This window comes from Camelus dromedarius, chromosome 10 (assembly GCF_036321535.1).
Source record: "Camelus dromedarius isolate mCamDro1 chromosome 10, mCamDro1.pat, whole genome shotgun sequence".
NCBI lineage: Eukaryota > Metazoa > Chordata > Mammalia > Artiodactyla > Camelidae > Camelus > Camelus dromedarius.
In genome coordinates, this window is record NC_087445.1 from 33,173,290 (window position 1) to 33,188,435 (window position 15,146).

At 47.8% G+C, this 15,146-nt stretch overlaps 1 protein-coding gene and 1 long non-coding RNA gene across 11 annotated transcripts in view; one reads left to right on the forward strand and one right to left on the reverse strand.

The window, feature by feature from the left end:
* The window catches only part of VLDLR (very low density lipoprotein receptor), a 29,079-nt gene extending 22,250 nt beyond the window's left edge, over window positions 1–6,829 (reverse strand). For 2 of the 3 annotated variants that reach the window (XM_031449790.2, XM_031449791.2), the window contains exon 1: window positions 6,679–6,819. In XM_031449790.2, the coding sequence (XP_031305650.1) occupies window positions 6,679–6,760 (82 nt within the window). In that variant the 5' untranslated portion in view covers window positions 6,761–6,819. Of the gene's footprint in view, window positions 1–6,678 lie in introns of all 3 variants that reach the window. The other variant, XM_064490243.1, reaches the window with a different exon arrangement.
* LOC105100271 (uncharacterized) overlaps window positions 1–15,146 on the forward strand; it is a 243,631-nt gene that overhangs the window by 107,897 nt on the left and 120,588 nt on the right. For 2 of the 8 annotated variants that reach the window (XR_010382651.1, XR_010382665.1), the window contains exon 1: window positions 7,385–7,758. The exons of 1 other annotated variant lie outside the window; for it this stretch is intronic. This is a non-coding gene — a long non-coding RNA (uncharacterized LOC105100271). Of the gene's footprint in view, window positions 1–6,792; window positions 6,863–6,889; window positions 7,186–7,384; window positions 7,759–9,335; window positions 9,757–12,746; window positions 14,237–15,146 lie in introns of those variants that run through there. 5 more of the 8 variants (XR_010382657.1, XR_010382667.1, XR_010382658.1 and 2 more) reach the window with 5 other exon arrangements.

Genomic DNA, 15,146 nt, shown 5'->3' on the forward strand with positions numbered 1-15,146 from the left:
TGCTGCCTCTGTATCCCTAGCAGGTCTTCTGGAAGGATGCCAGTGCTTGGTTTTCCTGTCGAGGGCACCTTGGTCAAGTTGGAGCAAAAGCCCTCCTGATAGTCTTGGGAAGTTCTTAGTTTTGTGGGTGGTCAACCGTGAGGTTCGTGGTTCCCAAGCTCCAGTTCGCACCGGAATCCCCTGAAGGGCTTGTGGAAACACAACGCTGCCCACTCTCACCAGAGATTCTGACTTAGTAGGTCTAGGCTGGGGCCCAAGTTTGCATTTCTCTTGAGTTCCCAGAGGATGTGACCTTGCTGGTCCCTGACCACACTTTGAAACCACTGCTGGGAGGTTAGGAGGCTAAGATTCTACCCACAATGAAAGTGACTGTTTCATTTTCAGGGCTGGACTATGTAGCACTCACCCCCATGAGCATCACTGGAGGGCCATGGGTGATGACTGCCAGTCTTACAACTGATATTATGACAATGACCTGAGGTAAAGCCTTTGTGCCAGTGAAGTAGAATCTATTTAGATACCTGAATAGGCACGCGCACTAAGGAGGGTCTTCTATAGTCTGTCTTCCCCTCCCCCATGCCCCGTCTCCAATTGACCCGATCGCTTCCTCTAAAGCAGCAGTCCATGAGTGAGGCCAGGTGCCTCTCCCCTAACATTCCGCTGTCGAGCCCTGGGCGTGTCCAAGCCCTCATCTCTCACTTGATCTAAATTTGCCTCCTGTTCCTCTGCCTCCAGGCTGCCACACTCTCTATCCAAATCAAGACAGGGATTTAGGCAGCCGAGAATGGCCCCACGTGCCAAGGATAGCCAAGGATAGGCTCCAGGACTGAGTCTGGTTTCCCCAACTTCTGCCTATTACTTACCACCTGCCAAGGGCTCAGGGCCACCTCGATGGGCCCTGCTCGCTTCCCCATGTCTTGTCTCCCCTCCTCACTGTCCTCTGTCTTGGTTTGTTTGCTCACGCCCCTCCGTTCAGCTATCCACCAGGAGTGGGCTCAAATGTCACTCCTGAATGAGACCCTCAGTTTCTTTCTTGACCAACGAGGTGTGGTTTCTCCGTGTCCCCATGCCTGTTACATCCTGAGAAGTGTTCACTCTACACCTGTTTCCATCTCTACAAACGGAGCTCCCGCAACGCTGGGCCTGGAATGTATCTCTGTAACCTGGGACCTGGTGCCTGACATCTAAAGATTCTTTAGGCACTGGCGACGACTCCTGGGTGCATCAGTTAGTTTGTTAGTTCACTAAAACAGCTGGTCTGAACTACAGACATTTCCCCCTCCCCAAAGCATTCTTCCCAGGTTTTCTGAACTTGAAACCACGTGTGACCAGTTGTTTCCCTAGTGAGAATACTCTGAATGACTTTGGTTACAAAGGCCACTGGTCCTTATGCCTATGAGGGCACTTCACCACATCTTCTTGCTATTTTATCATTTAAAGCCAGAGCACTTTTCTGCACTCTGTTGGAATGAGCATGTCAGTGTGGGTGTGTCGGTCTCATTTCTGAGGGAGGAGAGCGGTTCCAGCACATGGGGAAAGTTAGCAGCAGCTAACTGGTGAGCAATGTCATGGGTTTTACCTCTGACAGGTTTTAGTGCTCTTTGGTAATGCTGGCGGCCATCCATGGTGGCCTTTGTAAGATCATCTGCAGCGATAGAGCAGTTCCTGGCTTTGTCACTTTAGAGTCTAAGTTCTTGGTGATTTTCAAGAAACTTCATGAGCTGTCACCCAGGTGGTGTGGGACCTCCAGCAATCTTCAGCTGCTATCTGCCTCACTTATGATGAAGTCTTAACCACTGGATCTGCTCACTCCTCTCTAGAGCTTCTATTCCAGTCTGTCTTGGGATCACTGATTTCCTGGTCTGACTTCCCCACTAGATTAAATCCCATGAAGGAAGGGACCAAGCCTCTGGTCACGTGTCCCCTATGTCTGGTGCTATATGGCATACGTAGGCGCTCATGGAGGTCAGGCGGTTTCCAGCAGATGTATAAAGAAGGCTGGCATCGGTCTACCACCTACTTAGTAAACCTATGGATAAGTCAGTAACTCAGATCTTGGGAAGGCGTCTTAGGAAAACTAAAGATTAGAGGCAGCCTATAAAATAAGAACTTTATTTACTCATAGTATCTGGGGCAAGTATTATAACACATGAGATAACTTGCAAACATTGTGTATCACCCAGGTTTTTAATCACCTCCTTTGCTTGGCAAATTGCATGCCCCACCCGCTACCCTACTCCATCCCCTACCACACACATCACATCTAGATACAAAAAGGCAAGTAGGCATTGGGGCCAGCCCAGACCCTAGTGGGTGGCAAGATCAACTACTCCAGCCAGCAGTCCCATCTTTTTTTTTATTGAAGTACAGTCAATTACAATGTGTCAATTTCTGGTGTACCGCACAACGTCCCAGTCATGCATATACATACAGATACTCGTTTTCATATTTCCATCTTATAATTTCTGCCCACAAAGTTATCTCGGAAATAAATACAAGGCCAGGAATACCTTTCCCCTGCTCCACCTACTCATGTAGCATCTTTAAGATACAAAGTGGGCAAAGGATCTCTAAGCAAAGATTAGGCCATTTTTAGCAAAACTTCTGCATTTTCTCTCACAGTACCCAGCAGGCATTCTCTTGTTCATTTGAAGCCCCCAAATCGCCAACAGGCCCGAACTTTTCTGGGGAACTTCATGTGGAAGGCAGAGTGTGCCAACTGTAAGGTGTTACCTACTGTGTCATTGAGCCCCTGCAGTGTGTCTAGCCTATCCAACTAGGTGGTATTAATGATTAGAGTTTTTATTGCAAACCAACAGAAGAGCTTAGCAAAGAGACACCAGTTCAGACTGAAAAAAATGCAGAGTGAAACTGAGATGATGTTCACTTCCAAAACCAGATTCTCCTAGAACTAAGTCATTCTCTGTCTTTAAGTCCTACAAAAATCTATCAGTCATCAGATTTCCTACCCTAAAACTCTTCAGATGGGCCAAAAAAAAAAAAAAAAAAAAAAAAAAAAAAGCAGCCCCTGGACTACTTACTTTTGCTCAACATGTACATCTCATCCAGCATCTCTCCCCAACGTATTCCTGGATTCTGCCTCAGAAGTAGTCTCTGCTGTGGCCTAAACTGAGATTAACACAGTAGACAGGAACAAACTAAGCAACTGTGTCTCTCCACTAACCACCTGGAGAGCAGCTGACTGGCCCACCCTGAGCAGCACTTCTAAGGCAGGAGCATTCATCGTTAAGTATCATTACAGACCTTATCACAGTCCTTGGAAGCATTTAATTTTCTCTAGGCTAGTATGTGAAGGTGGCTTTCCAAAGAAAGGTCAGTATCCAAAGTATATTTAATTATGACTTGAAATCATACAGGTGACTGCCTAAATTTGATCACTCTTCCCTCTACGGAGAAGGACAACTTTATTCATGTTCTGTAAGAAATAGAAAACGGTCTAGATAGTTAAAATTCATTCTCTGTATTTCTGTGCTATGCTCCCCATCTTTTGGTCTTTGGGTCAGAACGTGAAGCCACGTGGCCGGGGACGGTTCTCCTGATCTTAGGACCATGTTCTAGGAGTTCTGGTGAAGTCTTATCCGTGTGACATTCCTCCTGGAACAGAAGGGGTTTATGACTGGTTGTCACCTCTGCTAGAGGAGTAACAAACTACTCACGTGAAATCGAGTGCATGGCGATTAAGTTTTAGAAAAGGCACTTCTTTTGAGCACGGAGGCTGCCATAATTAAAATAGGCCGTTTTGTTACACTGAAGTCTTAACATTTGGCAGCTCTACTGAACCTGGACTTTGTATGGGCTTCAGGTATCTGGGGACTTAAGCAGGACAAGCAAAGAATCAAAATGACACAGGGCAGGTACCTAGTAAATGTCATGTAAAATGGGCACCAGGGTGAGTTGGGGAGCAAGGCTGCTCCAGACCTCAAGCAGCTGTCACTGCCAGTGACGGCTTGCCTGCTGACCCTCCTTTAAAGCGTCCCTGCTCACATGCTCATTCTCCGGCCTAGACGAGGATTATGATCATTGCTACCTTCTCCTGGTGCTACCTGGGTGAGCCGGGCTTACTTTCCCCTTGCCCTCCAGTCCCAATCCCTCTAGGGACTGCCAACGTCACCAACCCACTCCCCACAAGAGGAGTTCTGTACTGTTTTGCTGGTTGCGAGCCATACCTGAATAGCTCTTGGTTCTTCTTGGCTCTGGCCTTAATGAATATATGGTACCCCAGATCCTAATCTTGACTACCTAGGCTAGAGGAAAATGTCCGAGAACTCTCAGGGATTTTTTTCTATCAGAAAAACTCCTCTTGTTAGCCTGACTTCAGTTCCTTGCCAGAGTCTTAGAGCACATGTGCCCTGTCCTGGAGTATTTTACATCAGCATCATGTGTCTGGAGCGGGAGGTGCAGGGCAGAATGTAGAAGACCAGTGCCAGAAAGTCAGCCTACATGCTTTTGGACTTTGAACTTCAGACAGGAGCCAGTCTGGGTTAGCTTAGGGTCAGTACCTGCCTCAGCCAACCCCAAATTTCCTTCATTTCCAAAAGGATGTGCCTCCTTTCCTGTGAAGACTTTAAGTCTTGCATGGGCTTCTATATTCCACTGTTCATGGCATGTCACATATTTCATTCGAGATGGACGGGAGCACACAGAATCCTTACTTACCTAAAACACGGTGAATATATGGCTTCAACTAACTCCAACAATTGAAGTGCATTCCTACCATTCTACAGGATAAAGTTAACCTCCAATGGAAACTTATAACAGATTAAATTAAAAGAATGACATTGTGCTGTGCACCAGAAATTGACACAACATCGTAAACAGACTATACTTCAAAAAAAAAAAAAAAAAAAAAAAAGAACATGCAGCAAAAAATGAATCTTCTCTCCCATCTTCCTGGACAGTTTTCAGTAGTTTCTGGTATGTCTTAACTTTTTGGAACGTTATGAAAAGTATAATGCAAGTCATAGCACTACTCTTAGAAACCATTTAATAAGCTGGTATTGCTCAGCCATTAATATTGTTAAGAGTCTGAAAACTTTCATAAGCAGGGCTTTTACAGCCTCTTAGTTTTGTCACTCATCAGAGGCCATATTCACTACACACTCGCCTTTTTCAAAGAGTCCAGGCAGGGGAAAGCATTCGAGAGAACAGTCCACTGGAGCCTGTCCGTTTTTTATGCTCCCTTAAAGATAACATTTTTCGGGCTGCTTAATTACCAGTCCGCGGAGCCATGTGACCAACCTAAACGTGATCCGGCCGCCAGCCAATCACAGGGCGCAAAAAAGACCGTCCCAGTTTCACACGCTCCGGACGGTCGGGACCTCGGGGCAGGGGAGCATTGAGAGTCTCCAGACCCCGAGTATTGCTTTGAGAGGCTGCTGGACCACACGCTTTAAAGTTCGCTCTCACTTCAGGAGACACGTGACTGCAGGCAGGCGGGCCTCCTAAGCCACCAGGAGACAGGAGCTAGAGACTCTGGAGTGGGGACTTAGGTCGGGGAGAGTCTCCCGTCCCAGTTCCCCAAGCTGGCGAGCAAGCCTCCCCTTGGTGTCAGGTGAAGATCACTTCAGGTACCCGCCTGGATTCCGACGGAATCCTCTTAGCAGGGCTTCCGGTCGCCTGCCCGGGAAAGTTGTGCGGCCCCAAGTGGGAGAGTGGCTGAGGACAGGGCTCCCAGGCCCAGTGCGGCAGACCCTGGGGACTCAACAGTAGTCTCCACCGCCCTCCCCAACAAGCCACAGTCACACGCCAGCTCCCCCAGCTCTCGCGCTACTCCCTTTGATCTATTGTTTAGAATGAAGGCTAATTACAGTCACTAGATTAGGACTCAATTCCTCTCCAGGAAATCTCACCGGGAACCAGGCTCAGCAAACTAACCTGATTAAGTCTTCGTCCCCCTTCCCCTCCCCCGTTCAGCTATCCTGGAGACCCCAGAGGGTGATAAACGCTGTTAGGACTCCCCTCTGGATGTTTCTCTCCCCCTCCTCTTTCCACTCTCCTATTTCAAACCTTACTCGTCCTCTAACCTGCACTCCAGAGACACGGCCCGGCACCCGGGGAGTCGCAGTCCCGGTGCGCAGGCTGCGCACTTCTCGCCGCTCGGAGACTCCCGGCGGCAGCCCACCGAACGGGCGCCCGCTCACCGGCGCGGGGAACCCCAGCCCAGGCCCACGTCCTCGGAGGCGCCGACCCTCATCCACCGCCCGCTCCCACCCTCCTTAAGTCGGAGGAGCGCGCCGGGGGCTGCCGCGCACGTCTCGGCCCACCCAGCCCTCTGCCTCCTTCCTAACACTCCGCCTGGCAGAGGAGACAGAACCATTGTTCAATGGCTCCGAAACCCAGATTCCCCATCCCTGACCAAGCGGGGTGAAAAACGAGGCATAGCAGTGGCTTTGGGGGAGGGAGAGTAAGGGAATGAAGACTAGTTCGGGCAAGGCTTTAGGACACCCCAAACCCCACCGTCCCCCAAGCCCGGCTCCCGGTAGCCGCGGTGCTGACAGTCAGCTCAGAGGCGCCACCAGGGTGGGGAGGGAAAGAAGGCGACAAGAGCGGAGAGGCGCCTCCTAGGAGGGGGGTGGGCAAAAGGAGACCCGCGCCTCGGGGCCCCCTGGCGCCCCCGTTGGGTCCGGGCAGCCCGTGGAGGGGCGCGTCGTCACTCACCAGCTCCAGTGGCGCCGCTCTCCCGGGGCGCCCAGCACAGCGCGAGCAGCAGCCAGAGCGCCCAGCGCGCGGACGTGCCCATGGTGCCCGCCTGGATGGTGCCGCCGCCGCCGCCGCCGCCGCCGCCGCCGCCGCCGCTCGCTCCGCACAACAAGTTACCAGCCCTTCGGAAAGGAGGAAGGAGGTGGGGGCGGGGAGGGAGAAGGGGGAGGGGAAGGAGGGGGGAAGGAGTTCGAAGGGGGTAAAGGGAGCAGGGAAGAAGAGGGCACCCCCTCCCCTACAACTTGCACAATCTCCTCCCTACCAGACAACCCACCCACCCACCCACCTCCCCGGGCTGCAGCAGCGATGCAAACCGAGCCCGCGGGCAGAAAATAATGCAGGCGCTGCAGAGGAGGGGAGGGAAGAGGAGTGGAGAAAGGGAGAGGGGGTGGGGAGCCGAGAGCGGAGAAGAGAGGAGAGGAGCCGGCCGCGGAGCACCCACCCTGGCAGCTGCCGGAGTGCGGGGTAAGGAGCGCGGAGGGGGCAGGAGGGGGAGTGGTCAGCGGGGCGCGGGGGGGAGGGCGGGCGCGGCGGCTTCAGCCCTCCTTCCCCCCTCGACGCGCTCCTCTCATAAGCTAGGGGCAGCCGGGTGCCCGCGCCGGGGGTGTGTGAGTGCGTGTGCGAGTGCGAGCGTGAGTGGCCGTGACCGTGGCCGCTGCTGCCACCCGGTCTGCTCCTGGGGCCCAGCTGCTCCGCGCGTCCGCCCGAGGCTCACGGGGGCCCGGGGCGGCCGCTGGTTGGCTGGCGCGCCGCCCTCGCCTCCAATCCCCGGTGCCTGCCCTAATTTCCTGATCCAGGGAACCTGCCGCCGCAGCAGCTGTGCGCTCCCTACAGTCATTACTGTACCTTCCCGGCAGCCGCCAACAGTAAATGCAGCAGTAGCAGCAGTTAGCACTGATGCAACTACTGAGGCTGTTGCCACCGCCTTCCCACTAGCGGGGCTTACGGCCCCGGGGGGACTTGCAGCTTCCAGGGGCAACAGGCATCTATCTAGCACCCTCTTCTGCGCCCCAAAGACAGGCTGGCACTATGAGGCTGGTAGGTAGCTTCTTCCTCGGGCCTCCTCGCTCCACCTAAAAGTGATGAAGAGGAGTGGGTCTAAAACGTTTGGGCTACTCTGATGTGGGGTGGGGGATGCCTGGCTCAGTCACATGCTGAGATGCCATTTTGCTAAAAATTAAATGTGTCTTTAAGTGAAAGCGTGTGTGGAAGGAGAGTGCGCGCGGTTGTGGTTTGTCCTCTGTAATAGGACTGGACTAAAATAACCCAGACTGGGATGAGGAGGAGGAATATCGCTAGCGCAGCTCTACACGCTCTCATCAACAGTTATACTTAATTGCTAATTGCACAAAATGATAGTTAGAGGGTCTGTAATTAAAAGCTTAACCTTTTCTTGTTTGGGGGAGGGGAAACCCGTAGGTTTATTCTTCTTGATATAGTTGGTAACATTCAATTACAAGGCTTAAGGGAAAAAAAAGGAAGCAAAGGCAAGATTCCTGTAAAGGATTGATTCCTGTTTTATGCCTGGCAATACTGAGCCTGTAATTTGCTTTTGTGTACTTCGGTTTTCTTGCACAATTTCCCCTGGTTGAGGTGCGTTGTCTGCTGTGATCTGTAAAGCATCTAACAAGACTGGAAGGCTTACTTCACCTTAAGTAGAGGGTTTATATATTTTTTAAAAGTTGTTTTTATCTTGAATGACTGAAATTCTGCCGATTTCAATAGGAGCAGCTCTGGTGCTATTATTCCATTGGCGATATGAGAAGTAGTGGGCTGCTGCCTCGCTGTGTTCTCCTTGTCCTGCTTCTCCAGGGCATTTGCCAAAGATCGCCATCGGATGAGATGCTCATTAGGAACTTACTGTATCCGGGAGACAGGAGAGAAAAACCCCAGATCAGGATACACTTTGTTGGGGCCGGAGGATATCCAGATTGTGACCGATAAACACGAAGGGGCTTAGCTCCATGAACTGGTGAAGTCTTGCACTACAGTTGGTTTTTAGTGCTCTTTTGCTTACCCTGTAGTTACACGTTTGATACAAACTGCAACCACCCACATGTTGCATGTGAAACTGAGTTGAACTCGGTTTTATTCTATCAGGAGTGGAAATTCATGCAGGTGTTGTTCCCCTGACAGGCATTAAGGGATGATGGTAAACAGGTGTTGGGCATCTTCAGCATTCTCCAGGTTCTGAAATGTGTGTGGCTGCTAATGCGCTGGGCCGCTTTACAGGAAAGTTGGTAGAGGTGATGAGTAGATCCAGTTTGAAAAGGCACAATGTGAATAGAGTTATGTGGCTTGTTTCTAATATTATACTCAGAGATAAATACATATTTTATAAGCTTCACATTGATATGGTATAATAAGATTCATCTTTGACAAATGTGTTATACTTTCTATCTCTCCAAAGGGTATAAGTAAACTGTTGGTGAAATTAGCTGTGGCTCTATGTTCAATCCTGTAACTTAAAAAAATTTATTTTTAATTTTTTGATTTACAGTGTTGTTGGTTTCTGATGTACAGCATAGTGATTCAGTTTTATATATATGCTTTTTCCTATTTTTCATTACAGGTTACTACAAGCCATTGAATACACTGCAATACAGTAGGACCTTGTTGTTTATCTATTTTGTACATAGTAGTTTGTATCTGCCAATACAATCTTGGAACTTTTTATATTGTATTTTATTTTATTTTTAATGGAGGTACTGGGGATTGAACCCAGGACTTCTTGCATGCTAAGCCCATGCTCTACCACTGAGCTATTTCCCTCCCCTCCCAATCCTGTAACTTTTTTGTTGAATCAAAGGGAAGCATAACTTTTGGCTTAACCTCTCATTGGCTGTGTAACTTGGGAGAAACTCTGTGCTTCTCTGTGTCTGCCTTCTCACCTGCAATCTGAACACAAAAGAAATCCACGTAATGTCAGAGTACACTGTGGCCTCAAGGACCAGCTCTCTGCAAAGTGTTGATGATTAGAAGCAAAGGTTGTAAGGAGGAGTGAATTTGATGAATATAGAAAGAATAATCAAAAAGGTAAATTTACCGTGACTGGAGACAGGTGTGGTTGAACTAGGCTCAGAGAAGTTGACGCTGCTGGATTCAGAGCCTTTCAGCAAATCCCATTCCCCCAGTCCACCACACTTAGTGATTTGTTGAAGCCACGTACATTGAGCATCCCTGCGTAGCAGGTGCTGTGCTGGCCAGGGGGTATATGAAGCTGCTTGTCTGAGGAAGCTCAGACTCTGGTGGGGAGGCAGAGAAATTGGCAGCTGTAGTACCCTATGCAGAGCAGGCGCTAAGGCTCAAGGTGTTACAAGATTACAGGGGAAGAGTTGCTAATCTAGCTGGGCGATGAGGGTATTAGAAAAGGCCTTCCAGAGCAGTTGTCTCTGAGCTGAATAGAGTTACCAGTTTTACCAAGCAGTTCCAGTTCTCTTTACTGCTGGACACATGGGAGGATTGCACTTCCCGGCTCCCTTCTAGTTACATGGGCCTGAAAGACTATTTTTGGCAGATTACTTGTGAGCGGAAGTTATCGGGTGCCACTTCTGGACTGGAGCATTTAATGACTTGCATGAGAACCTCTGTTTTCGTCTCCATGGTGACTGGAAATGTTCAAGAGATGGCTGCTCCCTTAGCCTGGTCTCTGAGTGACTCGGTTGAATAGTTCTCTGCTGTCTGCATGTCTCTGGCAATGTTCACAGAAAGTAGAGGTTAGCAAATGGCCAGTGGCCCATTTTTGTATGGCCTATGAATAGGAATGGGTTTTTTTTTTTTTTTACATTTTTAAAAGGGTTATACAAGAAAAATTAGAAAGAAGACAATGCAACAGTTATCCTATGTTACTTACAAAGTGTGAAATATTTACCATCTGAGTCTTTAGGGAAAAAGCTTGCCACCTCCTGATGTTGAGTGAGAAATAAACCTTTGTCGTCTTCGTCTACTGAGCTTTGGCTACCTCAGCAGAACCTCACACTAACCTGACTGATGCTCTGGGGGAAGGGGGAAGGAAGACCTGGGGAACAGAGGGAACAAAGGCAGAGAGCATCAAGGATTGAAGGAAATGCAAGGGAAGCAGGATGGTTCCAGGGTGGGGTCCCAGTGCGCTGATGGTAGAGAATAAGGCTGAGGAAGAAAGCGAGACTGAACTGTGTGGAGATGGGAATGTCACGCCAACACTATTTTTTTTTTTTTTGCATTAAAAAAAATTGAAGTATAGGTGATTAACAATGTGTTAGTTTCAGGTGTACAGAAAAGTGACTCAGTTATACATATATATATATATTCTTTTTCAGATCCTTTTCCATTATAGGTTATTACAAGATATTGAATATAGTTCCCTGTACAATACTGTAGGTCTTTGTTGTTTATTTTATATATAGTAGTGTGTACTGGTTAATCCCAAACTCCTAACTTATCCCCCTCAACTTCATGCCAACACTTTGGATTTGATCCTGTAGGCCATGGTGAGGACTTGGGGCAGGCTTTTTTTCTCACTTAAAAAAAATCCATTAAATTATGCAATTCACTATGGAGTAATTATAAAATACAGAGGGGAAAAAAAGAATACTTTTTAAAAAGCATACTTTCAATACCCAGAGATACTGTTAACAAGTCTGTTTCTTTCCTTTTTAAAACATGTTTAATTATATCCTCAGCTCACAGAATTGCACTGACATTATTCTCATTGGCCCTCTTGATCTGTTGATTTACTTTTGCAAAAACAACAACAAATAGTATCCTTGAGCCCACTACCACCTCCAAGAAATAGAATATTGACAGTAACATGTATCTGTCTGTCTAGGTGCTTCCCCTCTACCTATCTCATAAGCCTTCCTCCTGGAGGGAACCACTATTGTGATAAATTTTGACCAGAGGCCTGACACTCAGTGTGTATTAGAAAGTTCACTCTGGCATGAAGCGGTCTGAAGGGTGACGTCTTTGGGAAGCAGAGTAGAGTAAGACTAGAGGAAGAAGAGCTAGAGGCCTGGGCAGTGGGGGAAGGCACCGAGAAAGGACAGGAAGAAGCTATTATTATGCAGTCAGAAATACTCATATAATTCCTTCATGAGATTTTTCCTTCCCAATCCTGCAGATACAGCTTTTAGAACAGCATTTTCCAAATATGCTCAATCCAGAAGCATCCCTGGCAATGTGTGTTAAAAGTGCAGTTTTCCCGGTCCCTCCCTTAGAGAGCCTGACCCCACAAGTCCAGAGTGGAACCCCAGAAGCTGTGGGTGTAACCTTACAAGGAATGTCTCTTAGGATTAGCCACAATTAAAAAACCTTCTAAGAGAGTGTCTTTTTCAGTGTGGTTTTAACTGCAAAGTAGCTTTACTTCTCTCAAACATATATATACGTGTATTTGTCCAGTTTCTCCCGGGAGGGCGGGTTAGGGCTCACAGACAGTGCGAAGGTTAATGTTGGGCATCTCTTTTTCTGCCACGCTGTGAACTAATAAATAGGGGCAGCAGAAATAATCTTCACATCGTCTTGCTAGTCCAGGGCACTGATGCCTGTGTTTTCCACGCTGTGGCCTCACGGTGGGAAGTGAGAGGTGAAGTGAACTGTCTCCTTCTGGAACATTCTCTGAAAGTACTTTTTTTTTTTACTTTATTTTTCAAATTTTTATTTATTTATTTATTATATTTAACTTTTTAATTTCTTTGCTTCTGTGTTTTTTTAAACTTTTTATTGAGTTATAGTCATTTTACAATGTGTCAAATTCCAGTGTAGAGCACAATTTTTCAGTTATACATGAACATACATACATTCATTGTCACATTCTCTTTCACTGTGAGCCACCACAAGATCCTGTATATATTTCCCTATACTACACAGTACAATCTTGTGTATCTATTCTACATTTTGAAATTCTCTGAAAGTACTTTGATGGTACCTCCTCCGGCCTCCATTACACCATTTTCTAATTGTGTGGCAGCCAGTAAGTAAATAGGATTTATTCCACCCTGGGCTCCACAGGGAGGGCCCGATGGGCTAAACTAATGGGTCCCAAATTTTTGCTTCCATCAGAATCACTTGGAAGAGTGGTTAAAACCCAGGTCTCTGGGCCCCATCCCAGAGTTTCTGATTCAGCCAGTCTGGGGTGAGGGCCGGAGAATTTGCATGTCTGACAAGTTCCCAGATGATGGTGATGTCACTGGTCAGGGAACACACTTTGAGAACCAAAGCTCTAAATCCTTCAGCATCATCTCCTCAGCCACTGTGATCAGTTCAAGGGCCTGGGTCACTCAGCCTGTGTCCTTCTTCCGGCCTCACTAAAGGGATGCTTCAGCCCTACGCATACTAGTCAAGTTGGTCCAGTTATTATGAAGTTCATGACTTTGGCTTGGTTAGAAAGGTACTCTCTTTTAAGCAACGTGGTGTCTGGATGTTAGGACTGAACTTCTGTAGCCATTGTGCCCCCAGGAAGGAGCCAATCTGGAGACCAGCCGACTCACAGAGGAGAGAAGGCTGAGAGCATCAGGGTAACAGCACCCAAACTGGCCCCTGAGCCGGGAGCACTTCTCCTGAGAGCTGCCGTTCTGTAGGACTGTCACCTGAGCCGCTCAGTTCCCTTTGTGGCTTAGCCAGTTTGGATTGAATTTTCTGTTGTTAACAAGTAGAGGGGCTCTCTTGAGGGAAGTAGTGTGCAAACTGTAAAGCACTGGGTGAAACGCCACCTGTGGACATCCAGGGTGAATAACACGCCCGCCCCTCCTGGCGGGAGTTTGGAAGAGGAACCCGACTGTCGGTGAGGACTGTCTTCAGCATCGGCCCCCTCGTGCATCTGGGCCACGTCCACTCCCACCCCACCTCGGCCCCAAATCAGGTGCTCGATGTGGACTCGTTACAAATGAACCTTTATTGAGGGTTACAATAGAATAAGAACATTTTTTTTTTGAAATCCCAAGACCAAAGACTATTTTGCAGACTGCTTTTGAACAATTTCAGAATGTAAAAATGTGGCCAAGTCTGGTGAAAACAGAATTATGTTTAAAGAGAATCTCCCAAATGGATTGAGTGTGAGGATAGACTAGTGGTTCTCACCTGGAAACAATTTTGTCCCCAGTAAATATTTTTAATTGTCGTGCCTCAGGGAGAGGCATTTAGGGGGTGGAGCCCAGGGCTGCTGTGATAGTGCTGCCGTGCAAAGGACAGCCCCCACAACAAAGAATGATCTGGTCCACGGTGTCAGTGGTACCACAGTTGAGACACACTGGGATGGACGTAGGCGAAGTCAGATGATTCTGTGATGTGTGAGCTTTTTATTCAGAACAGGGTAGGAGGACATTGTTTGGAACTTAGATGGCCCATTAGAAAGATGTTCTCTCTTTGAACAAAGAAAGCACAAACTAGGTTTTGTCCAGTCGATGACAGCTGTGAATGCAGCATCAGAGGGCAGTGTGTAGATTTACAGACCTGGGAGCTGTCAAACCGCAAGTAGATTACCTCTAAATTGAAATAGGCCAACTCGGGATAGCCACGTTCTGGCTGCGTTGTGGACTCACAGGTGTCCTTGATTTTGCACAGTTTCTATTTTGCTTGTTTTTCTGCAGGAATGAAGTGCTTGACCATTTCTCCTTTAACTCTGAGAATTAATTCCTCTGATCCTGGTCCCAAATTTGATTGTTTTCATTTGTCATAAATGCAATTTACGAGAGGTTTCAGAGTGTAGTGCTACCGTATTTAGAACACACTTATAACCAGAGTGTCTTTGGAAATGTGGGCTTTGTGGTCCCTGCTGTGCCAGTTAAGCATAAATGCTGATTAGAACAAAAGAATTTTAACCTGCAAGTTATGCAGTGGGTTTTAAAGTACGTACAATTTCACCACGATGATTCTGTTTTCAAACTTTTAGGAGTTTTGTGGAAGTGGGTGTATCTAATGTTACTTGTTACATGTATAGTTTAAGTTCCTGCTGTACTGCTGCTTGTCGTCTTTGAAGTGCTGAGTTTCTCAGTGGATATGCTTTCTTCCAACCTGGTCCTCTGAGGTTTTGTCCTGGCATCTCTAAATTGTAACTGTATCTGGAGTGCGGAAGGATATCTGGGTTTTCAAGCCTGCTTTTAGGGTCCTGTGGTGGATTCAAGGAGGTGCAAGTAATTCTCAATTGTTGGAGAGTAGGGTGGCTTAAGGTGGGAGTAGATAGCAGAGGGGTAGCTGAGTATGACTGAGGAAGGCATTTGTATGTTGTTTGGACTTGTATTCCATAAACAGTTAGTAAGCCATGGAAGGTTTTGCATCAAGGACTGATGGGATCAGATAGATGTCTTTAGAAATGATTATTTGAGAAGGTGATTCCATCAGTGGGAACCCGTGTGGTCCCTGCAAACCTGTGAGCATTGAAGGCATGCAGGGAGGCAGTGTAGTTTAATGCTTAAGAGAGAAGGTGTGGGAGCCAGTATTCCTGGGTTCAAAGC